The sequence below is a fragment of the Cyrtonyx montezumae genome, unplaced genomic scaffold (assembly GCF_038088225.1).
Source record: "Cyrtonyx montezumae isolate F1298 unplaced genomic scaffold, pur_monq_1.0 scaffold_23, whole genome shotgun sequence".
NCBI classification, from domain to species: Eukaryota; Metazoa; Chordata; class Aves; order Galliformes; family Odontophoridae; genus Cyrtonyx; species Cyrtonyx montezumae.
In genome coordinates, this window is record NW_027071970.1 from 11,437,106 (window position 1) to 11,462,349 (window position 25,244).

The 25,244-nt window shown below is 42.1% G+C and overlaps 2 protein-coding genes across 2 annotated transcripts; one reads left to right on the plus strand and one right to left on the minus strand.

Moving 5' to 3' along the window:
- Window positions 1–273: 273 nt before the first annotated feature.
- On the minus strand, window positions 274–3,186 carry RPL6 (ribosomal protein L6). Its single transcript, XM_065739268.1, has 6 exons — window positions 2,886–3,186; window positions 2,683–2,781; window positions 2,280–2,423; window positions 1,609–1,657; window positions 1,099–1,283; window positions 274–601 (listed from the first exon to the last, which is right to left on the minus strand). Exons 1-6 carry the CDS (start codon window positions 3,150–3,152, stop codon window positions 449–451), a joined length of 897 nt encoding a protein of 298 aa, XP_065595340.1. The 5' UTR covers window positions 3,153–3,186; the 3' UTR covers window positions 274–448.
- Window positions 3,187–3,959: 773 nt separating this feature from the next.
- Window positions 3,960–24,977, plus strand: PTPN11 (protein tyrosine phosphatase non-receptor type 11). Its single transcript, XM_065739309.1, has 16 exons — window positions 3,960–4,053; window positions 8,333–8,455; window positions 9,531–9,725; window positions 10,831–11,023; window positions 11,867–11,983; window positions 12,478–12,591; window positions 16,550–16,646; window positions 17,225–17,304; window positions 17,412–17,570; window positions 18,148–18,279; window positions 18,995–19,149; window positions 19,570–19,637; window positions 20,041–20,192; window positions 22,948–23,060; window positions 23,257–23,358; window positions 24,504–24,977. The coding sequence occupies exons 1-15, from the start codon at window positions 4,040–4,042 to the stop codon at window positions 23,324–23,326; spliced, it is 1,782 nt and encodes a 593-aa protein (XP_065595381.1). The 5' UTR covers window positions 3,960–4,039; the 3' UTR covers window positions 23,327–23,358; window positions 24,504–24,977.
- Window positions 24,978–25,244: the final 267 nt, after the last annotated feature.

The window sequence follows — 25,244 nt, forward strand, 5'->3', positions numbered from 1 at the left end:
AGAATACTGCCCACAGAGGCACTGAGCTGGAAGCTTATTCTCAAACGTGACCTCAAGGGTTAGTCAATTTGGCATCTATATTCTGTTCCCAAAGGAAAGCATATTCCCCCTGCAAGTCATCTGTAGTTAAAGCTATTTGAAATTCAAGTGCTTATTATCTTCTGTTAATACCAATGGTGTATCTACATTATAGACACCTCCATCCCCAGAAAATCCTTACAAAAAAAAAAACCAACCACATAATACAGGACCACAACCCCCCAAACTGTATGCACTCAATTCTAGAAAGCTGCATGCAGTCTGTCAATTTCCTGCCACAAGCAGTTCTCTGATCCTTTAAACAGACAGCATTCCAAGGCTAACAAAACACCCAATTACAGAATGCAATGAAGACATGAGAAATCCTTGCTTTTTTCCCCTCATATTTAATGTGGTGCTTTCAGAACACTTAGAACACCAATTTGTGAGGATAGACTCCATTTGAGAGACAGAATGTGGAGCGCAGGTACCCACGGAGCTGAGGCACCTTCTTGATTCGTGCAAGGATCTGGGAATCCACTGCCTTCTGGTCTGTCTTACGTTGCTCCGTTATCTCATATTTCTAGAAAGGACAAAGAATAACGTTAAAATCCTGCGGAGTGACTTCAGGCTCTTCTAGAGAAGATTCAGGGCAAACCCTGAGTTCTGGCACTTTCAGGAAATCTTTTCTCAACTCGTTCTAAATATGGGAAAGGCAGTAGGAGACCGGAGGTGGCAGAAAGAACTGAAGCCACTGTTTGGCTTAGGTTGCAGATGACTGGAGCCAGCAGCATGCTGTTGGCAGTATCAAAACAGTAAAGGTGTTTATTCATATAGCTGAGTATCTTTCTTGACCCAGAATCACTGCTGCTGTCCAGCTAAGGGAGAAGCAGAAAGCAATCCCCAAGTTTAAAAGCAGTTTATCTCAACACCTCTATGAACTTATTTTAATGGCATTACCTTTCTCTACTGTGGACCACTGAGAATCAAACCATCAATTTGTGTCACGGGATTTCCCCTTTCCAGCCTGGCTTTAACTAACAAAGACATTCACAGAGAATAAGCAGTGAAGTTCCTTACTTCTTTTTCAGTGTCAAAGATCTCGCCTTCCTGGTGCTTGGGCTTACGCAGCTTCTTCTTCTTAAAGTAAGCATCAGTGAGATGCTTGGGAATTTTCACTCCAGAGATATCAACCTTTGTAGATGTAGCAATAACAAATTTCTGATGGGCCCTACGCAGAGGGACACGGTTGATAACCAGAGGTCCTAAAAGCAGAGCAAAGACAGGCAACAGTCACCGCTTTTAAATGGCATTTTTGAGGTGTATGAGATGCTTACAGCTGAAAACCAGAACTACCAACAAAACCTTTCCTCACTGCCTCTTCAGAAGGAAGATATACTCCCTGATCTCTTCCAGGTATTCAGATATTGAAGCTTAATTCACTCCCACTCACCTCCCTGAAAAATCTCAAAACATAATTCCTCACAGACACACAAACAGAAGGCATGCTAAACCATTCCAACACAGCTCAGTGCCACTAACTCCGGAGGTGAATTTGGAATAAAAACCAAGTATTTTTATTTTCTTTACCTGTCACAAGCAACAGGCCAGTACCAAGCTGCTTCAGAAACACAACACGCTGAAAAGAGAGGAGATGTGACATTAGTCCTCAGGTCTCAGCATTACACCTTCTCTGACATTTGAGGAACACTGCAGCCAAACTGAGATCACGTCTACATTCAGTCTGTGCTGCTGATACATGCACTAAAGCAACTGCCAAGCACAGATGCAACTGTGCTTCGTAAGAAACAAACACCACAGGAGCACAGCTACCAACATTCGTCAGAATATGGCTTCAACAGAATTACCACACAACGAAACTTATGAATTCAAGAAATAGTACAACTACTTCCTCGTAACAGCAAGCCGAAGCTCTGGCCTCGTTAAACAGTAATACAGGCACCAGCCCTGCTACTCTGCAGTGCAAAACCAGCATGACATGCATCTGTAGTCTTTGAATTGAAGCAAGTCTCCTTTATCACTGTGTAATCAACTGGATGAGCCTGTTTTAACTTCCAGCTCTGCACAGCAGACTATTCATTGAAAGACTTTCTCTTAAAGACAGGATGAAAAAGCCATCTAGTCAGAATGACAATCAAACACATGACAATCCAACACACTCAGAACGTTTCCTAAACAGAAGCACTGCAAAGCTGCTGCATAAGCCAAGGTGGACAAGAGCACCAGAAGTTCCCAGTTACCTTGCCTCTGTGGCGACCAGTTAGAAGGATCAGAACAGTTCCTGGAGTAATAGAAGCCCGCAGCCTTCTCTTGTGCTGGGAAAATGGCTTTTTGCCATGACTCAAAAGCTTGCGAGGAACATCCTCAGTTGGGTAGTATCGAGGCTAGAAAGAAAAGGAACAAAGCATACCATCCCATAATCCAGAAGACAAAAGACTTTCACTACAGATTCCTTCTTTTCTAAGAGAACTCTTTATTTAAAGATCACCTCTCTCGAAGGCAATTATGACAGCAATGAACATGGCAAGAAAACACTTAAAATAGTGTTTTCTGAGCAATTTGTTGCCCTACTAAGGGGCACAACATCTACTAACAAATTACATGCTACAGCCTCAAGCTGTGACCACCTCAACTCCTCCTTACCATTTTGCGAACTTTGACCACACGGCTGCCTCCGTTCTTGTCTCCACCAACTGGCTTGATGATAGTTGCACGGGGCTTTTCTTTCTTCTTCTTTTCTATCTGCATCAGAGGAAAGGGAAAAATTAACCCAACTTCAAACCGAAGTCTCCACAAAAAGCTCTCAAACAGCCTGGCTACGTAAACTTGATGTTTATCACCTGTACCTTTGTTTCTGGAGCAGTGTACTTGCGTTTGTACAGTGCTTTTCTGGCATACATGGCAGACCGGGAGTACTTCCCAATACCCCGGGCCAGGACAGGGTTGCGGCTGGCATGGTACTTCTTCGGCTTCTTTATCTTCTCACGTACTTTCTTCTGGCTTGCCTTTTTCTCAATCGGCTTTTTGTCAGCTGGTTTCTTCTCTGCTGCCTTCTTCTGGGCCGGCTTCTTCTCACCGGCCTTCTTTTCACCTGCCTTCTTCTCACCCGCCATCTGCAGATGTAAACAGAACAGGAGCCATGCAGAGAAACGATGAGAGGGTGTGCAAAGGGGCTCATGAGATACCAAAATCAAACACAAGAGCTACAAGCCCAACCTTAACACCATTCTGAGAGCTCTTAGTAAAAGGACACACCGCAGAAGTAAAAGCCACGCAGAGCACTGCAGCACGAAAGGCACTAACGCTTTAGCTGCCCCACGAAGTTCAACGACTGCATCCAACCCCGTAGCAAACAGCCCGAGGTGCAAGCACACAGGAAAGCCGCAGCCGCCCTCCCGTCCCTCAGAGCCACGCTACGGTTGGTTCCCTTGGCCCCTCCGGCGCTCCCAGCCCCGCGCAGCAGCCCTACCCCGGCTCCTGCTTCTACGCAAGGCCCCGGCTGCGGCCCAGCCCAGCCTCAGCACTCCGCCACAGCTCGGCAAGAGGCGCACAGCACTCCTCGAGAGTCCGAAAAGCACCAGGCCGGGACGGCAAGCCCAGCACAGCTCCCCAGGAGCGGATGGCCGCGGATAGCACCACCCGGAGCCGCAGCACCGCGCTCCGCCATTCTTACCTTCCGGGGAGGGAAAGAGGCCTACATCCGGGCACCCGCGGCCTAAAGAGAGCGTGGTGCCTGACGTCACCGCGGGGCACGCTGGGAATTGAAGTCCTTTCCCGTTCCGGTGAGGCGGGGCGGCGCGCGGTGATGACGTAAGCGGTGACGTAGGGCGGGCAGCGCCGCGCTCCGTGCGCTCCGGGGCTCTCAGGCCGCAGTTGTTCGCGCTGCTCTCAGCGCAGCCATAGGCCGCGGGCAGCGCGTTGTGCGGAGGGGCTGCGGGGCTCCCATGTGAGCTGGCGGCCGGCTGCGGGGCGGTGGGGGCACCGCGACCCGCTGGGCAAAATGACATCGCGGAGGTGAGGAGGCTGCGAGCCCGAGGTTGGGGTCTGTGTGTTTGGGGGGGGGGGGGGTTGAAGGGTTTTCTTTTCGCTGACTTCTGCCGTCCCCTGGGGGCGAAGGTAAATTGGCTCTTGGGTGGAATTGCTGTGATAGCGTGAATGTTCTTTTTCGTCGTCTCACCTGCCTGCTCTGAAAGTTGATGCAGCTCTTCAGGTAGAGGAGCGGCAGCACGGTGAGGGCGGGGGCCGCTGTGCTGTGTGCTCGTAAGGCCCCGCCCGGAGTGCTGCGCCCAGCTCCTGGGCCCCCAGCGCAGCGCCCGTGTGGAGCTGCTGGACTTGGGTCCACGGGACGGTCGTGAGGTGCTCAGAGGACTGGAGCACCTCTTCTACAAAGGAAGGCTGTGTGCTGTTCACCTGGAGAAGAGAAAGCACTGGGGAGGCCTCATTGCAGCCTTGTAGTGCTTCAGACGAGTTATAAGCAAAGGGAGTGTGCTTTTACACTAATAGCGACAGGGCAAAAGGGAACAGGTTTAAACTCATTTAAGAAGAAATTCTCTATGCCCCAGCACTGCTGCCCAGAGCTGTGGGTGCCCCATCCGTGGAGGTACCCGGGGCCATGGATGGGCCCTGAGCAGCCTGAGCTGGGGGCAGCCAGCCCACGGCAGCAGTTGGAGCTTGATAGGCCTTAAGATTCCCTCCAGCCCAAACCATTCTCTGATTCCATGAAACTCTTCAACACCAGGTTGTCTTTTCCCTTGTTCTGCTTACCTTGGAGCAGCGAGGTCTGTTGATTCTAAGCTGTAGCTGTAGCTGATAGCTAGGCTATAGCTGAGTCCAGCTTTTGGATCTCAGGTGTGTGGGGGATCTGCAGTGCACACTGGGTTTTGTGCCTACCCCACCCACACATTGGGATTGGTGTGCAGTGCCTTTCAGAGACACTTGTCGGCCTTCTTGCTGTCATGGAAGTTTGTATTTTAATTTGACACTGAAAAATATGAACTGATGAGCCTATAAATAGGAATCATTAAGCTCCCAGTCACCACCTTCCCGTACGCTGAGACCCAGAGCTGATTTTTCTCTCTCCTGCATTGAAAAGATGATTGGAAAAGCTCAGTCACTGTGTGGAAAAATCTATTGATTTTTTTCTTTCCTCTGTCTCTTCAGTTTGGTAGAAGTATGTTGGCAGTGGTGCACTTGTGAAGCACAGATTCTGCTGACTTTCTTCACTGTGCAAAATGCGATTGTATGCTTGTTTAAAAATAATATAAAATATTATTATAAATAATAATAAAAAATAATAATAAAATTGCAGTGCTTTTTTTTCTGCCATGTCACAGTTTTCAGCAAGAGATTTTTTGCTTAGCTAATATCCCTTGCTGCTTTTCTGTTGATGTGTTTGCCTTTCTGTAAGCTAATGGGTGACTCGGTGTGGGCTGCTACTGAACCCCCAAAGCAGAATTGCTGCAAGGAGTATTCCGTGCATAGTGGCACAATTAGTTTAATTTGAGTCTGGGTTTGTGTGTGTGTGTGTGTTTTCTTGGTTGTACTTCTCAGCTGTGATGCCCTTCACTTGGGATGCCCTCTGCACCTGCTCATAGTAGAGGTTGGAAAAGGAAAGAAGAAAATAAGTTTAAAATGCATTCCATCCCTATAAAAGGAAGCATAGGAGAAAGTCCTCCATGGAGGTTATGTTACTGATAGCTGTACTTGCAGCCCCCTTTGCTCTCTCCTCCAGTTTTGGAAGGGATGCAGCCACAAGGTTCAAAAGCACACGTGTGATGGCAGTGCTTCAAATGAGGGGATCTCAATCCCCGGTCCGGAACCGTTTAACCGAGATCACTAACACCCCCATTTTTCTATTTGGGGTGGCTGACAAATGCATCTTCCTACACAAAGCCAAAAATACAAGGATGAGAGAGCAGGAGAACAAGTTACCACTAGAACAAAAGTTACATAAAGTGCAGTGAAGCCCTCAGTCTCCCAGATGTAGCTTTTCTTTTGCTATACTTCAGAACTTATTGCCATCTTGCGTGGGAGTGTATGAATGTGTGGGGGTGAGATTACCCCATCTATCTTAGGTTTTACCTCTCTTTTAAGCACAGGTTGCTTCTGGTCCCTTCTTTTGATTAAATTATGATTTATTTATTACATATTTTTAACAGCTCGCTTCCAGGTACTTCCAGGTTCATTAAGTTTTAGGGTGAGATATGGAAGGTATTATATTAATTGTACTTTATGGAATGTGAAAGTATAATACCCTGGTAGGATTGGTCCCAATAATTTCTCCTTTTTTATGTTTATAGACATACATTTAGAAACAAACAAAGGTTTATTTTGAATCCTACGTGTATTGAAATTGCTTATTAGCTGTTCAGAATGTTGCTGCACTGTTGTTGCTGCTTTCCCCCTAATGGAAGTAATAATGTTGAGGCTGGAAGTGTGGTAAATATATTGCCATCTCCTTTAGTCATTATTTAGTGATCAATTAACCCAGGTACTGTTGCTTGTGCAATATTTCTTGTGATAGAGCATTGAAAGAGAACTGTTCCTGACCTTCAAGTGGCCGTTAGATAAATGCAGGGTTTATTGATTCATTCCCATTTGCTGTAATAACTTGGAAGTATTTTTTTAGTACCTCTGTTGCATAGGTTTGATTTTTTTTAATCTCCACATAGAGATACAGCAGTGTTCACTAGGTTTTCTTGGTGCAAACTGGATATCCTTAATTAGAAAAAAGCAAGATTAACAAGAAGAATCATTTACTTGTGATGAAATGAAGTTGTGCACAGGTAATCCTGATTCCCATTTGGATATTCTGGAATCTCTAAAACTGCCCAGAATGTTTGCACGAGGTGCTGTGTCTGAACAGAACAGGCTGGGAAAGGGCTTGGTAGGAATGCTGTCTGCTTTTCAGGATAGAAGGAGTTGATAAAGCAATAGAAGCAATGGAGTCACAACCCTAAATTTAGATACATGCTGTATTTGCTGTTATAGCGATTTACCATTCAATTTTGAATATCAGAAATGCTGTGTGATTTTTTTAGAGCTGGCATTTTTACAGCTGCAGCGAGATTGGTTGCAGGCTTCTTGCCCTAATGCTTTGCTTTGCCTTGGAGCAGCTGAGAACTCTCTGTACAGAGGAGCAGCCCATGTTCTCTCTGCAGATGGGGATGTCCCTTGCCCTGCCTAGTGCCTGATTCACAGCACAGCTGCAGAATGAAGGAGGTCACTCAATCACCAAACCACTGGAGCAGTTCTGAGTAGCTGTGTTTGCATCTCTGTCCCTGACACGTGGTGATTTTTTAGTTATTTTACTTGAAAACATGCCTCGCTTGGCAACCCTTCCAAGGCAGGGGGTTGGAAATAGATGACCTTAAAGGTCTCCTCCAACCTTAGCCATTCTACGATTCTCATTAAGAAGTTTTCTCATCTGCAGCATAGGTGTAGTTTACAGTTTATTGTGCTCTTTCAGTTCTGTAGAAGAGCAATGAAATTCCTCAATTATAGATGGGAGGAATCGCAGATGCGTTGAGTGGCTAAGAATAAGCTAATGCCATAGGTGGGGACACTGAGCTTCTTAGATGTAGACCATATACAGCTCTCCCTTGGCAGGGCACTATATTAGTCACTCATTAGGCTGCTTGTGGGTGGTGAATATCAATATGGAGTTCCTTGATGATTGTATTTAAGCGTGGTACGTTTGGGTGAGAGATTGCCCGTGGCATTCAGAAGGCAGAGTGGCAGTCTGGTGTGTGGTAGCAGTCAGCACGCTGTGCCCTTGGGGTTGGAAGGAGCCTGCGTAGCTGAGCAGGTTGTCCCAAGGTGGAGACCCTTGGCTGGTCATCAACCTATGCACTGAAGGATGAGGTTCAGTTAAAATTTAAACCTTTGAAATGTTGTCCGATGTCACTTTGGGTGGTTTGTTTTATTTTTAAGTGTTTTTCCTGATTGTCTTTCAGTTTTTCTGTCTCTTGTCTTCTAGTGTACAGAAATTGCACGATTCTGTCTGTGTTTCTGTTGTATACCTTTCTTTGATACCACTGTAGTCCACACAGTGTGAATGTGTATAACTCTTCAGCTTGCAAGGAATCTATCACCAACATAGAAAACAGCAATGCAATATAAAAATAGTCATTCATGTGTTTTACTAAGATAGAAATTCTTATTAATTTTAGAGCAGAACTCAGTACTGTTTTTGAAATGGTTGTGTTGTTCTGTTTAGTCTTGTCACGAAGGTTAACCTTCAAAATGAGACACTATTTACTTGTTTGCTCTCTTTATTTTTAACCTCATGTAGATGGTTTCATCCAAATATTACTGGGGTGGAGGCAGAAAATCTACTGCTAACGAGAGGAGTTGATGGCAGTTTTCTGGCACGGCCCAGCAAAAGTAACCCAGGAGACTTTACGCTCTCTGTTAGGTATGTTTAAATGTTCTGTCTTTCTTCCCAAGGTGTTCATTTTGTGCTGTTCTTTGGGGAAAGAGTCATAAATAAACTATTTGTAAGAGATGAAATATTGCACGGATCACTTCTCTTCCCTTCTCCTTTCTCTTTCCTCTGAAGAAGTTCCCAAGTGTCCTTACCCAACTTGGGGAATGTGCAGTTTGGAGATACTGCAGAGATGGAAAAGTTATGGGGAAGCAGAAGTAAATTAATAGTTGTATTACCCTTTAAAAATCTGTTTGATAACCATCTGAAAGTAGCTGAAATTATCTGAACTGCTGATCAAACACCTGCAAGGAAATGCTATCCTGACTTTTTTCATATAGGAAAAGTCAGCAAGTCCTTGAGGTGGACTGTGGTGCTGTTCCAAAGCAGACCTTTTGTGACACTTATCCCACTGACAGTGCGTGTGTAGTGGTAGGGACAAGGCAAGGAGGGCAAGAGGAAGTAGATAATGGAAAAAGGAAAAGTGGGTTTGATGATAAGAATGGTTCTACTGGGATACCTTTGAGATAGTGGGCCCTGCTTAACAGACGGGGCCCCTTTCAGATAGCTGTACTTTGTTAATATGAGAAACTCCAGGGATAAAGGTTTATGTTTTCTTGAGAGAGAACATAGAAATTAGTGTGAAAGTCTAGCAAAAGCAGCAAAAAAGCTCTGATGACTGTCCTGCAAAAGCTGAGTTTTCCTCACCCTTCGGCCCCTTGTGCTTGTGAGTGCAATTCTGGCAGGTCCAGGGGATTTCTGTTGTGGACCATGGGACCCCAGAGCTTACTTTGGCTTAGAGAATCCCTTTGCTACAGGATTATTACGATTTTTTTTCTTGTGATCTGTTGGGCGTCCCCTTTCAATTGTTGAAAGCCACCAAGATGTGGCTGAAATGTGTTTCAGAAATATGCACTAGATCAGCTGTTCTGCCATATTTCATTTGGAAAGTGATGCAAAATTAAGTCTGGATTTCTCCAACTGTGAAAACAGAGCACTAAGTATAAAAGAGGTTCATTGGAAATCAGCTGACTTACAAAGTTTCTTCCTTTGTTTTAAACATTAGGCGAACTGGAGCTGTCACCCACATAAAGATCCAGAACACAGGAGACTACTATGACCTCTATGGAGGAGAGAAGTTTGCTACATTGGCTGAGTTAGTCCAGTATTACATGGAACATCACGGGCAGCTCAAAGAAAAGAATGGAGATGTGATAGAGTTGAAATATCCACTGAACTGTGCTGATCCTACTTCAGAAAGGTCAGAAATAGTGGTGAAAACCTCATTTTCCATGTGCTCCTGTTTGACAGGAGGGTAGTTTGACAGGTAGGCAGACTCCCCCTGCATTCAGTGAGGTTACTTGAGAAGTTGACTAATAAATATGGTTAAAGGTAAAATCTGTGCTGAACAAAATAGATCCTGATTCTGTCATTCCTCCTGGCATGATAGAATACTGGAAAAGAGGGCAAAGTTCCCTCAATTTTTACTAGGAGAAAGTTTCATATAATTTCTCCTAGTTTCTTCTGAAGTAGTTGTGCCTTGGAATTCCTTGAAGTAATCCTTCTCTGCATGATTTTGTACATGGTTTTGGTGGTTGGTTTTTTTTCCCCCTCAGCAATGTTTAAGAGGATAAATGGCATGCAAATCCTTTAAATTGCCCAAACTGGTGGCTGTAGGAGCATGGCTAATAAGGCATCTGAAACTTTTGTCATGCTGAGGAACTCTGTGCGTGATGGAAATAAACTTCTGTGGCCAGTAGATGTCAGTTTATTCTCAGAATTGGGAATGCTGGGGGGGGGAACAGGATAACATTAAACAAGCTCTGTCATACCTCAGTATGTCTTGTATTTAATGGTTGTGGGGAGAATTATGGCGTTTTTGGATGTTTCTTATTAAAAAAAAAAGTGTATTTAAGTGATTTATCCTGCGTAGTTCCTAATGTGATGCAAGAGTAGGGTCTCAAAGGTACTAAGATCCCAGAGCATCATTGGAAAAGAGTACCCTCATGAAGGTGAATGCCTGTGCTGAGGAGAAAGTTGCTGTATAAGCTCATATTTATTGGACATTAGGGAATTCATTTACTGCTGTACAGGATCCAAATGAAAGCTTTGTTTGAAGCTTGCATAAAATGCAAATTTCAGGGCTTGTGGAAGTGCCTGCTTTGAAGTGTTTCTGCAGTTGCTCGTGTTTATGTACACGTACACTTCCAAGTGCTTATTTATAACAAACTATGAAGTTTTCTGTAGATTGGGTCTCCTTCAATGTACAGTTTAGTGTTCTCTACTTTGTAATAGCTATTTAGACCAAGTGGATTCAACCGTGGTTGGAATGACAATTAGGATACTGTCTATATCTTTATTTAAAGGTGGTTTCATGGGCATCTCTCTGGAAGAGAAGCTGAAAAACTATTAACAGAAAAAGGAAAACATGGAAGCTTTCTTGTGCGTGAGAGTCAAAGCCACCCCGGGGACTTTGTTCTTTCTGTCCGGACAGGAGATGATAAAGGAGAGAGTAATGATGGGAAATCTAAAGTGACACACGTCATGATTCACTGCCAGGTATGATGAAGCAGGAGCTTCTTTAACAGTGCTACTTCCATGTGCAGAGGACTTATTTTAACAAGAGGGTCGTTCTGCACTTCACTAGAGATGTGAATGTATTTGTTTTTTCCTGTGGTACTGTATGTGTGATATACATCATCTGGTTGATCAAATGGACTAATTTGATAGCTTCAAAATTCTTAGTGTAATTTTTTTGACTACTTGCCTGACTGAATCGTGTCATCCTATACTATGCTGTCGAGTGGCTTTTATTAGGTTTGCTTTTGATTCCATCAGAAGTCTGTCTTAAATCCTTTTGCTGATGGAGCTTTTAATGTTCATGAACCTTCTTAAGCGAGTTGCTGTCTCCTGTACAGATGATACAAAAACAGGACAAATAGAGATATGTCTGATGCTCCTATCATTTTATAAAGTCACACCTGTGAGTGATCAACATAGTGTAAACAGCTCTGAGTATTTAATCTTAAGAGCACTTAAAACACTAATATAGAGTGGTCCATCATTTATATGTTGATATATTTAAGTTACAGGCTTTAGATATTTTTGTGCAAGCCAGTGGCTTGCTGTTAAATACTGAAATCTGTGACTTTTGTTCTAATTATGTAATAGTTAGTTGTATAAAAAGAAAAAACAGTTCAGAGATAGAGGAGAGGATGTTGTCCTCCATAATGTGTGCTTCTTGTTGTCTGCCATCTACTAACAGAAGAGTTTTACTAGATTTTTCTACATGTAGTTTTAAAGAGAATTTCTCTTACGTTGTATAGCTGAAATATTATATCAGTGCAGATTTTACATGATGTTTGTTTTTTTATTCTGATGGCTGAACATCTGTCTTTTAAGGATTTAAAATATGATGTTGGTGGAGGGGAGAAGTTTGACTCTCTGACAGATCTAGTGGAGCATTATAAGAAGAACCCTATGGTAGAAACTTTAGGCACAGTATTGCAACTCAAACAGGTGAGTGAATGGAGGAAACACCACTAAATTTTATTAACTTCAGCGTATATTGTTGGGGAAGAGTGGTTTTTTTTGTGTGTTCTGTGTGGCATCTTAATTTTCCTTTTGAAATGTGGAAATGAAGAATGAAATTTCATGAAACTGGATGACAAAATCACGGAAATCTAAACTGAAATAATTTTTTATGCTGCTGGTCAAGGATAGACTGTGTTTCTAATGCATGTAAACTTCTTGAACCATATTGAAGTTACATAGGGATTGTGAGACTAGTTCACAGATGGGACAAGTTATTAAGAACAACTGTGATACTTTATCCAAAAGCATTTGTTCCCTACTCACTTCCTCTCTTCCCTCATTGCCACTAGAATATATAAATAGTGAAGTCCTGGATCTTAGAATTGCATATATAATGTATATGTTGTATAGGGAATTTGTGTTTTTAGCTGTCTTTTCTGTTGTCACTGTTAGACCTTTAATATTTTCTATCTTCCTAGCCTCTGAATACCACACGTATTAATGCTGCAGAGATTGAAAGCAGAGTGCGAGAGCTAAGCAAGCTGGCAGAGACTACAGATAAGGTCAAGCAGGGCTTCTGGGAAGAATTTGAGGTACTTCATTGTATTTTCAACATTATGTATTGAGTCTCTGTAGTAGAGGGGTTTGTTACTGCCTTCCTAACAATAGCTTGGCTCTGCTTCCATCACATCAGATCCCAGTTTTTGCTTCCTTCTCCTGTGTCAGTTACATGTGGTAAAATCTACCAATTCTATTCCTGTGTCTTCTAATAAAATGATTCAAATATTTGCCCTTTTTTCTAACTGAGAGGTAATTACATTCTTTGATGTTGTTCATTCTGACCTCAGTGCATTTCCTACTGTTATCCTCCCCACCACGAGGGAGCCTTCTAACAACTGGCACTGTATCTGTCCCACTAGGCCAATCAGTTGGACTCAGTCCTGGGTCCCTTTTCTCCATGTGTGCAGGGGAAGGTCTCTAGGGTGGATTTTTATTTCTGGAGGCAAAGGCTTGATTCCTAGCCTGTGGTGCCTGGGAAGCAGTATGATAGCAGTATCTGATGGATCAGGAACATGTAAATGTGTTTTGCATGTGAAGGGAGTTAGGCCATGCTTTCTGTTGCTTCACCCAGTGCAGTGGGATGCTTTGGTTTGTTCTCTGTTGTAATTAGGAGGCTGGGTGCTACTGCTGCAAGGAAGCTCCAGTGGGATTTTTCAGTCAATGTGTGCTCTTGCCCCTGAGTTTGTGGCTTTGTTGATAAGCCACTTCTGTGGGATCTTAAAAAACCATCGTGAAGAGGCAGCCTTCACAAGCGAGGATCTGAGATGAAGCCACACTGATTATGTGTATTCCTTGGGCTCTTGAAGATTTAGTTTTGTTTTATTTGAGTATTCTAATTTCTGTCTGTAGAAATCCATTTCTTTCCCAGAAGGTAGGAGTGCTTTTCCCTCTCTCTTATCCACATACCTGTTTTGTGTATAATGCAGCTATGCTAGCCCAGCTTTCTCCTCCTTTGAAGTCCCAAGGATTTCAGGGGGATACTTAGATTTGCAAGCAGAGCTGAAACTGGTAATTTCTGAAGCAGAGAAAATGAAGTGTGAACACCATAAATGTATTGCAAACTACTTGAGTCTAGCCTGCATCCTATCACTTTTCTGACAATTGGAGTGACTTAAGAGCTACATGCACATGATGATCGTAGCCAAGAGCTTTAGACATGTCTTTATTACAGTGGACAGACTCAACGTTACCCACTCACTTCAGAGTGGATTGTGGAGCTCTACCAGCAGATGGCAACAGGAAACTGGAAAGTCTTGTGATCTGAGATCTTTGACAGGGAGGCTGATTTTGGCTGTGATGTTATTTTGAGAAGCTTCTTGAAAAGTGATGGATTTGCAGAGCACCATTCTTGAAGAAACTCATGGTCAGATGTTCTCATTAACTCAATGTGCTCTGCAGTGTGCTCTGAGACTTTTAGTGGGAGTTGAAAAGTAAGACCATGAAAAAACATTGAATTTCACAAAGACATGACAAATTTCTTTAGAAATTTGGTGGTATGTAAGATAGTGAGATCAAAAACCCTGAGTATTAAGCTTCCTCATCTTTCTTCCCTTATTACCTGGCCTTGACCAAAGACTGCAGAGTTGTTCTTAGCCTTAACATGAATTTGAAACTTAGCCAAGAGAATAGTATCTGTTAGCATCCTCAGAGATTCTGAGCATACCTTGTATCTGGAGGGCATAAAAAGGAAGAAGTGTCCTTTGATGGCTTATCCTTGCAATTGGTGCTGGCTCAGTGGAAACAATATGAATTAGTATTTTTCTTCTTGTGCGAAGCACTCTGGTACAGTGCACTTAGGAATGGGTTGTTGATTTGTCAAAATGATCAAGCTGTTACTTGACTTTTCTGACCTGTGGTTTTTGTGGAATAAATCTGTTTTGTGGTGGATTTCTCAGTGAGTCCTCAGAAGCAAGGTATTTCCTAGCTAGCCTGAAATCTTACAGAAAAAGTAGATGCAAGAAATGAGAAGAACTTTAAAGACTCTCCTCTTTCTCTTTCACTGCTAGTGAGGTCACTCTAAGCCTTAACATTTCCCACCTCGTTTAGGGGTGAAAGCAGTCTCCTAGCAGTTTTAATGTCTGTTTTTTCATTCACCTCAGGTAAGCTATGGCTGCCAGTCCTGGTGGGAGGAGGCAGGGGGCAAACTCCAGGCTGTCTGTGGAGCTCTGCGTGCCCCGTTGTGCTCTGACAGTCCAGATGGTCGCTGTAAATTACTTGTCTTTAGGCATATTGAAGAACGTGCCTCGTGTCCTGTTGGGCGTCAGACAGAAACGTTGACAGTCTTTGTAACACTTGTGCTTCTGGAAAGTGACTGGGGAGCATGAAGTTAGAATGGTGTAGAGAAATTGAGGACTCTGTACCAGATTTACTGTTGCACTGTGTACCTCTCATAACGAGCTTGTTAGAAGTCTTTGCTACTCATGGCTCTTTCCTCAGGGGTGCTCAAAGCAGTAACTGTGAGGTAAAGGTGTTTGAAGTTAGCTTCAACACAAGTATTTCCATTTGGTATTTCACTTCACTGAGACTCGAAAGTGTTAACGTTGTACAAAGGTGTACTCTGTGATAATGGCATTTGAAAGACTCTTGCATTATGGCAAGAGTTGAGCTTACTGCAAACAAGCAGTGCTCTATGGGTATATGCTTTCTGTGCTGTATGTACACGAAACCTTACAGCTCTGTGTTGCTTTTGTTCTTCAGTTTCCCTTTCTTTAGGATGAGCTTAACTGTCCAAGGTCACTAAGTGAGGCAGTAATGATAACACAGACTGAAATAGAAGTGAGCAAATGTTCCTGACATGCCTGAGCTTTAAAGTAAAAGTAATCTGTGAAGGAATATTAAGGGTGGTGTTAGTGAAGACAGCAGATTCCAAAGCCAAAGCTTTGTTTTCTTTTTAGTCAGACCAATTCTGCTTTTGAAGTTAAAACTTGGAGCAGAAACGTTGACGTTCTGGTCCCCATGGCTTCACTGCAAGTACGTGGATTTGCTGCTTAGCACCACTGCTATGAAGTATGGACTTACTGTCGTCCCTGTCATTAATTGGGAACCAGGCACTGAGAAATTAGGGCTTTGCCAACAGGAGAAATCCCCATGCAGATTTATTGCTTCTGCATGAGAATGATTTATGGATAACCATGTAGGTAGTTACCTAACACCTCCCCAGTCCACCAGCATGGTAATGAGAGAAATCTGAGCAAAATATGTTTGGGTGTACTGGTTTAGTGAAATGGCCTTGTGCCAGCAGGAGGAAGGGAGTCACATTTTGCTCCCAGGTGTATTGGCCTATCCTTGATTGTCAGCCAGCTTTGTAGCAGCTATGTCTGTGAAAAGGATTCACTTAGGGGGTTAATTACCTTTTCTATGAAAAGCAAAGCATGAATTACAAAGCACTGTTGTTGCACTCAGTGCTAATTGGCTTTCTGGCTTTCTAATGCCATCTGTATGTTTTGATTATTCTCATCCTATTGTGGCTTTGTTTTAGGGGAATAGAAAATATGTTCTTAATATTCTGCTTCTAACAGCTGAAGAACTTTTTGCTTTCATTGAAACTGAGACAGCTGCTTGTGTTGATGTGGCTTGGTGGGTTTTCTGTAAGCTCCTTCCTCCCCTATGGCTGCCTGGAGATATCTGGCTGCAGCCTGTGAGGATCTCAGGGACATGCTTTTGGGGCTTTCCTGCAGCACTGCTATGGATTGGCCATAGCTGAAGGAGGGGAATAAAGCTGGTAAGGCCCAGACAAATCCAGTACAGCTCAGGTAGAGAATTCTGTCACTCACCTTCCTGTGTTTGTGCCAGTGCCTTTTCATACCTTGAAAGCAGTGCTGAATGTAGTCTGAATGGAGCAACCCAGGAGCTCTCTCTCATTGTTAATTGGTATTACAATCATGTGTTGTCATTTGAATGAGGGAAGGATCACTATAAAGATGATGAAACAGTCTTTACATCTTCTTTGTGCTTTTACTGACACCAGTTATTTGTGATATTTTTGTGTAGACTTTACAGCAGCAAGAATGCAAGCTTCTCTATAGTCGTAAAGAAGGTCAGCGTCAAGAAAACAAAAACAAAAATAGATACAAAAACATTTTACCCTGTAAGTACTGCTTTCTTGTAATGTAAGCCCATTGCATTTCCGTGCTTTATTATTTTAGCTGGTAAATACAGGGTTAATTAAGCAACAGTATGCTTTTTTCTTCTACTTAAGGTAAGCCCTTCTTCTGTGTTGTCAATGTTAGTCTGTACAGCTTCCAGTCTGTGTTCAAACATTTACCCAGTTATAGATGCAGGTATTTTGATTCTGTAATATTTATCTCCAGCTTTCACTTAAAAGTATCATGTCCCTAAACTGTTATTTGGCAAACTGGAATGCTTACCTTTAAGAGGATTAGTTTGTGGTATAAAACTGTGTAGAGCAAATCCAGCAGTGTTTATGAGGCCATTTGTGTTGCTATAGATAAACACTTGTTTTGTGATCTGTGTTGTTATGAATTGGAAGCTTAAGAAACAGGAGAAAGAGAAAGGGGTGGGTATTCCAGCAGTGGTTGGCAGAGTTTCACAATTTGGCAGTTTCTGGTAGCAGTAAGAGCGTACCTGTTGGTTGAATATTTAAAAATAGCTGCACGTTCACAGTTGTAGGATGCAGCTGCTTAACGTACAAATATATTCTTCCAGTTGATCATACCAGAGTTGTTCTACATGATGGTGATCCAAATGAACTTGTTTCAGACTATATCAACGCTAATATTATTATGGTAAGTATGCCTCACCTGAACGAGTCTCGTTGGCACAACCTGTACCTACTTTTCAACTTCTAAAGATGAACGTTTGTCACCACTTGCTAAATTGTTTTTGTCTCTAGCCTGAGTTTGAAACCAAGTGCAACAACTCAAAGCCAAAAAAAAGCTACATTGCCACTCAAGGTTGCCTGCAGAATACAGTGAATGATTTTTGGAGGATGGTGTTCCAGGAGAATTCTCGAGTTATTGTTATGACAACAAAAGAAGTTGAAAGAGGAAAGGTAAAAGCAGAATCTTAAACTGATCTCAGGAGGAGTCGTGGCGTTTGTGCCCAAGTGGGGTCTGAACTGACTTGGTTATGTTGCCTCACATGCTGAAGTGCAGTGTGCCATCCTGGTCTTTGGAAACTCACTACTTAGTTCTGTAAGGTGCTGAATGTTCTTTCTTAATTGATGCCTGTGGGAATTGAGGGTGCACTCATGTCACGAGGCCTCACTTCTGTAAGAGTTGTCTGATTAAATTCTAGCTGCAGAGTGTGAATCACTGCATTGTGAAAATACTCAGAGAAAGTATTTTCAGGGAGAATTCTCTCAGGGAAAGTATTCTAACCCTTTTCCAGACACTGGAAAGCTAGATGCTGCAGACATTGTGTGTTCTTGAAGGGGTAAATTCCTTGTTCATGAAGCAGCAGTATAGCCGTATATTTTAGCCGTGTGCTTTAATGTGTCAGTTGGTGCTGGTAGTTGTCTTCAGTGTATTCAGAAATGAAAACTTCAGGAAAGTGTTTGTTTACCAGTTTACAAAACAGCCTTTCTTGTGGATTACTTTTTAAAATCTTGTTTGTTTTGAATCTTGCAGAGTAAGTGTGTCAAGTACTGGCCTGATGAATATTCCCTAAAGGAGTATGGTGTTATGCGTGTAAGGAATGTTAAGGAGAGTGCAGCACATGACTACACACTAAGAGAGCTTAAGCTTTCTAAAGTTGGGCAAGTAAGTATGTTAGTAACTCTGTCCTTTTAATCTAGGTTGCAAATAAAAAAAAAATTGCAGAAAGGCTTCTTCTCAAGAATCAATAAAAGCACTAAGAGATTAATACATTGAGCCTTGACTCTTTCTTTGAAGTTCCAGCTTTGGCTCCGTACATCTTTCCCTTTGTCCTTGGGCTAATTGAAGATTCCTATACCTGAGCACTTTTTTGGCAGAAGATGCATGAGTATAGACTTTGAGGAAGTCTGCAAAGAAGCATGAAAGTGCTTTTAAGTAATGGTGCTTTAGTCTAGCTATGCATATATCTGCCCTTTCATAGAGGTGGTTGTACTAGAAGAGACTGGTTGTATGGGAGTCCAGAATTTAGAAAGAGCACTTCAGTGAAGACATATGTAAGACAAGGAAGGAGATGGTGAATCAGTGTGGAAACAGCACTTGATTGTTAAGAAACAGACAGAGCTTTGCCCTGGCTTCTAAAGGTGGAGATGGAAATACTGGAAACAGCTAAATGAGAAAGAGAAAACAGTGGGAGCAGGTGGTTTGATTGACTTGTCATGCTAAGAAGAACTCTTCCCTTCTTTAAAGGAGTTGTGCTGTGGATAGTGAGCAGAAGGTTGAGCATGCTGCCTTCTGATCTGACTCAACTTTGCTCAAGTAATGCTCTTAGCTGGATTTTGATCAGAGGATTTTTTTTCACATGTTGGTCTCTTCTTTCTAGGGGAACACAGAGAGAACAGTCTGGCAATATCATTTCAGAACTTGGCCTGATCATGGAGTTCCAAGTGACCCCGGTGGTGTGCTGGACTTTCTTGAGGAGGTGCACCATAAGCAAGAAAGCATTTCTGATGCAGGACCAGTCGTGGTCCACTGCAGGTATGGTGATGCACTATGCCTCTGCTTCTGTGGGGCTCTGTTGGATTCTTCTTTTTACATCTATTGAGGTATTTCATGGGATCTTGGGAATACTGGTCTCCCATCCCACCTCCTGTGAGTTAGGGATTATTTCTCATTTTTAATGTATGCATTTTTGGTTCTTGTTTCTAATAAAGCAGGGAAATGTTAGATCTGATCTTGTTGTTCTGTGGGATTCAAGGTTGTTAATAGACAGAAAACGCTGATATGACTTTTACTTCAGCCTCTGTGGAAGTTTAGGCCTCAAGTTTCTTTTGTCTGTGTAGTTTGGTTTGACTTCAGCTATGATCTGTTAATCTAATGTTTCTTAATGTTGGACTCTTAGATGAGTGTTCTCATCTACTCAGAGCAAAATGATTGATTTTTGTTCACTTTTCACAGTGCTGGGATTGGACGAACAGGAACTTTCATTGTGATTGATATTCTTATTGACATAATCAGAGAAAAAGGTAGGTCTCCTCAACCTTTTATCTTCTGCTGGGACATTGACATAGGACCCAGAAGCATCACAGTAAAAATGATGGAAATGTTGGCAGGGGGTTCTAGTATTGTTACAGAGTGAGCACTTATGTTTGGCATAAAAGGACTCAGTCGTTCCTCTGGACTTAGTTGGAATCAAAGTGCTGAAACCCTTCTCCAGGTCATCATCAGGATGATGAAAGCTTTCAGCTGAGGATTAGCTAGGAATCTGATTGTGTTATTTGTATTACTATTTGTATTTAATTATTTGTTTAAATCTTTCATGAGTATGTGGCTGTCAGTCTGCTCATTGTATGTGGAGGAGACCAATCTCTCCTTCGAAGGCAGCGTTTGCTTTGTTGTTCCTAATCTCGTGGGTTTTTTATTCCATAGGTGTGGACTGTGATATTGATGTTCCAAAGACCATTCAGATGGTGAGATCGCAGCGGTCAGGAATGGTTCAGACAGAAGCACAGTACAGATTTATTTACATGGCAGTGCAGCACTACATTGAAACGCTACAGCGCAGAATTGAAGAGGAGCAGGTATGTTCACCCAAAGTATTGACTGTTATGTAGGGACGTGTTACCCCTGGAGTAGGGAGCAGAGGGGCTCATTTGCTGTTGGTGACTTTGAGAATTGTCTGCAAGTGTGGTAATCAAATTTGAGTGTTAGTCGCTCTGTTTTGGATTCTTAAATTACAAGCTTATTAGTGGAACGAGGTGTATTGATCTGAAGGATTGTAAAGCATGCAGTGATCCTATAGGATGTTGTCCAACAAAAGCCACTTAGAAGAGTGATCTGATGTGATAAGAAACTTTGGAACATGTGGGGACAATCACAAGGCCCCCCCACCTCATTCTTTCTGTTCAGATATCCCATTGCAATCAAATTCTACACTCTTCTACAGAAGTTGCATGGTTTTGTGATAAAGAACTAACTTTCTGTCCACTGTTGCTTTCATTCTCTGCCCTAACTTCTGTTCATCTGGGACTGTCCTCTGTTTCAGAATTTCAGTATCTTTTGCTGCCTCACTGCTGAGGAGATAAACCCACACAATTAATCAGGCAGATGTGGGGAGCCATATGTTCATGGTTAGTGCAGTGTCAGGTGTGAGAATTAAGCCCTGTTTAAGAGGTGGGGTGTGCCAGCTCAGCCTTGGCACTCATGTGGCTTCTGCCTTCTTTGGAGTGTGACAGAACTTGTTTTGTATTTGCCAACATGATGTAGATGTGTTCAACAGAGAGCGTAGAGTCTGTATTCTTTTCCCCAGGATGACTGCTGTGTGCTCTGATGCTGATTAGACACAAAGTGAAGAACATGAAATCCCTCAGGTGTACTTTTTTCCCTCTTTGTTGTTCCACTTCACTTTAGAGCTCCCTCAAATCCGTGTGTGATTACACAAGCCTTGTATCCTCAACTTCTGAATATGGTCTCTTTCTGCTGCCACCCTTCATAAAGTAGATATCTAACATCTTGATTGCTGTACTGTGGTTTGGAATGGTGTTTTGATATTGAGTGGAGCAGTGCATTTCTCTTACAGCGATCAGTTAGTTGTTCCATCCTCTGTTGTATTACTAGCTCAGGAGGCACGAGATCAGAGGTTTCCTGAACTGGAAATAAAGCTTTGCTTTACATTGTGAAGTCTTGACCTATTGGCTAGTGGCAGACAGGAATGAGGCAGTACAGTACTTTTCAGATAAAAACAACACTGTGTTGAGTGTAGGAAGTACCATCATGGAGCAGAAGTAAAGATGTGATGTCATGCTGCACTTATACCCACTGCTTTAGCACTAGCTGCATCCATTCACATGGACATGACTTTTTTAGTATTCAGAAAAAAAAATCCCTTCTGCATTGCACTGCTGAGAGCATCAGAAGTTCCTACACCTCGGTGTTGTGTTGGATATTGCCTGTCATCTCACAAGTGTGAAAAAAGGCAAATTGGATTTGTTTTGCTATGTTTTCTTGTGGAAATTTACATGTTTCCTAGATGTCAACGAGTGTGTTGTTTCTACCTCATCTCTGTTATTACAAATTAGAAGGGATAATTACTGTGAATCATGCTGAAGGAAGAGAAGCCAGATAGATACTTAATCTTGGCTTTTCCTTTGCAGTCAGCTTAAGTAATAGAAGAACTGATTGATTCCTTTTAATTGCTTTTACTGTATAGAATATCTGTAGATCAAACTGCTATTAATTATGCAAAAAATAATAATAGGAAAAGCTCTGATTCGGTGCTTCAGAATATTACTGGCAGAGGAGATGTTTGTATTCATAATGCTGTTACACAAAAAAAATGCTGCATTTATTGTTTACATCTTGATTTTAGCTTTAGCCTTCCAGGTAGTGGATCTGGACTTGGTGGTCTTGGGGGTTTGTAAGGAGTAGGTGGGAGGCTGAGAGGGGAAGAAGTTCTGCAGAATAAGGAAGTTGAAGAAGTCTAAGAAGACCACTTTGAAAAACTGCAACTTAAAATTCAGTACAGAGCTTTGTTAATGGGAACTCAGCAGCCAGATCTCCTCGGGGACTCTGCCAATCTCTGCTGTGAGATTGACTCAGGTTGCTTATATAGTACTTGTTTCATTTTGTTCTTTAAATGCTCAAACAAGAAGCCCCATGCTCTGTAAAATTTTAAAGTGAAGCTTTGATTTAGATGTAGGTTGCAGTGCATGTATGTGTTGTGAATGTTTGTCCTGAAAACAAAGAAAAGCCAAATCTGTCTTTCCTAGTGTAGCTTTTGTTTGCCTGAGCCTTCAGTATCTTTAGATGAATGCCAGCAAAACTGGCTGCAGCTTGTGACATATGTTGCAGAATACAAATGACAGCTTGGGTTCTTTTTATATCAAATCTAATGGCCTGAGATGATATTTTATTAGTGATCTTGCAAACAGTTTTGTTACTCATTTGGCCACATCTCTGGGATGGAAATAAGGTCAGTGGGAGGTGCACTGGTTGCTGCTGTCTATTAAAGAATGAAGCATGGTTTCTTCTGCCAAGTAAGACGAAGGTTGCATGTGAGTGCTGGTTCATAAGGGTGGTATGTTCTGCTGGAGCTGCTGGTGGGAAGAGGAATGGTGAAAAAGGAGGCTTTTCATGTCACAGAAGAAATAAAGCCAAGCTTTAGGTCCTATCCATTATTGTGTGTTATCTATGGAATTGAGCTCTTCTGCGTCCATAGCTAAACCCTTCATCTGAACACAGTCTGGTTAGTTCTGTGTGGAATTTCCGTATGCTTTCAATGACTTTTTTTCCCATTAGTTACTCAAACCTGGCTTTTCATTGTGTTTTGCTTCACAGAAAAGTAAGAGGAAAGGTCACGAATACACAAACATTAAATATTCTTTATCGGACCAGACAAGTGGAGATCAGAGCCCTCTTCCACCCTGTACCCCAACCCCAACGTGTCCAGAGTAAGTTAGCTCCTGTTGCTAGTGTGCAAGTTTTGAGTGGTGCTAACCTTCAGTGATCTTGAATGAGTTACCACAGAACTCACCCTTGGGCTTTGGCCATGTTCTTTGCTCTTAGACTAAACTGAGTGAAATAAATTGCCACTGTTAAGTGTACAGACTTGGTTTTCTCAGACTGCAAATACTTGTTTCATTTCAGAATGAGAGAAGATAGCGCTAGAGTATATGAAAATGTGGGGCTGATGCAACAGCAGAAAAGTTTCAGATGAGACAATGTACAGAGACTTCAGTGCAAAGGCAGGTATGTATGTTCAGAGGGGACTGTGCATATCCAGCCTGGAGTTGTGGGGTTGGAATAAAATGTACTCCAAACCTAACTGTAAAAAATTCTTTTCAGTTGTTCTTAATGTCTGAACTGCACATTATCCATCCACCCTTACGGAACTTAAGTTTCAGAAGCTAATTTTGATCGAGTTACATCTACATTTACCCTCTGAAAACAATAGAGGATTAGCTTGGTGGTGGTTTATCCTTTGTTCTCTTCCCCTGACTCTACAGTGACATAGGTTGGAGGTCTTTATTACCAAGGAGACTGACATTCTGTATGATGAGTGGGAGCTGTGCAGCCTGAACTCTCCGTGTCTTTACCAAGTGATCTTTGGTCTTGGACTGTGCTAAGGATTTGTGTTCATCTAAAGAGATTAAAAGAACACTTAATCTAAAGCTCAGCCTCAGTAAAGATGCACTGAGCAAGATTACTGCTGTGCCTGTGTGGTTTGTGCAGATACTGGAAGAAAGCAGTGAAACTGATCTAATGTGATAGCCTTTTACTGAAGATTTTAAACTATTGTCAGCCAGAAATGAAATCTTCAAAGTTAGTGTCCTACTGTTTTCATACTAGTAAAATTAAATCCTGTCTTTCTGTTCTAAGTAGCTATTATAGTTTGATTTATGCGGTCAGTTGAGTAGATATTGGTTATTGGCTGATAAGTTTATTAACTGTGGTTAATGGGCTGTGAATACAGCGAAGGAATAGCTTCAAATTTAAGGTGTCCTTTCTTTAGTCACTTCCTTCTCTTGGATTCTAACCTAAAGCCTTTCATCATCTTTTCCCCCTGTGCTTTTAAAGACCTCAGGCATCCTATTTTCCCTTTTCCACTTGGTAACTGTAAGTATGCTTCATCCATTCAGTCCACAATCTTCTACATACGCTTATTCCACTTAGTCCACAATTTCAAATACATGTTCTCATCTTCTAGTGCTGAAGTACCATGCAGCTTATAATCAAGATACTGAGATTTTCACTTGAGTTCACAACTTTCCTGAGTCATATGTGATCTCTTCTGTATAAAGTCAGGACAAGAGCAGTCAGCTTTTTTTTGTGTAGTTGCTTTTATTTTGTCCTAAGTAGCTTTTTCATTGTTTCTTTTTCTTTTTTTTTTCCAGAAATGAATATGGTTTTTAAAAAGGTCAAGAAAGAGATGGAAGAAGCTTCACATGAATGGTGAACTCTGAAGGCTTGGTACCTTTTTAATTTACGGTTTTAATCCTTCAACAGTAGGCAAAACTTAAGACCATCTAAAGATTGTTTATATCTCTTCTCTCCAATGCCTGATTTACAATTGCTCATTTTCCAAATAAAAGGAAATCCCATCTACAGTGTAGACAACTACTTTGTAGAGTCAGTTTTGAATCCAGCAAACTGTTGGACTGTCATCCACGTGTTGTTTTTTTAATAGCATTTTTGTTTCACAGTATGGCTGTTGGTCGGTTTTGGTGTTTTGTGGATTTTATTTTTCTTCATTTGAGCCATTGTGGGTTTTTTTTTGTTGTTGTGGGTGGTGGGAGAACAACGATATGGATAAATCCGTTAGACTGATGTAAGATCATGATGGGAACAAAACTTGATTGAAAACTGTGGATCACCAGCGTGAGTAGAATCAGCTACATGGTAAAATTAGTCCTCGTACATTTCAAACTCAGACTGAGTTTCATAAGGGTGAGCAGTATATGAAGGTGCTTTTTGTGATAACTGGTAGCTTTGATTACAACTTAGCTGAGTGGCTGACTGAGCTATTTTTGAGTAATTATGTAAGATAGCCTTTATCAAAGGAAGTTTCTTTTACAAGTTCTCTGCCCAAAATAGAAATTGACTGTATCTCTCCAAAGGCGTTGTGGCCTGGTGGT

Bases quoted from the DNA above. Each gene is read 5' to 3' on its own strand.
- RPL6 (XM_065739268.1), bottom strand. From the start codon at position 3,152: ATGGCGGGTGAGAAGAAGGCAGGTGAAAAGAAGGCCGGTGAGAAGAAG. The intron at 2,782-2,885 runs GTACAGGTGATA...CCTCTGATGCAG, and splicing joins ACACTGCTCCAGAAACAAAG to ATAGAAAAGAAGAAGAAAGA. The intron at 602-1,098 runs GTAAGGAACTTC...TGTCCTTTCTAG, and splicing joins TCTTTGACACTGAAAAAGAA to AAATATGAGATAACGGAGCA.
- PTPN11 (XM_065739309.1), top strand. The intron at 11,024-11,866 runs GTATGATGAAGC...CTGTCTTTTAAG, and splicing joins ACGTCATGATTCACTGCCAG to GATTTAAAATATGATGTTGG. The intron at 16,647-17,224 runs GTAAGTACTGCT...ATATTCTTCCAG, and splicing joins ATACAAAAACATTTTACCCT to TTGATCATACCAGAGTTGTT.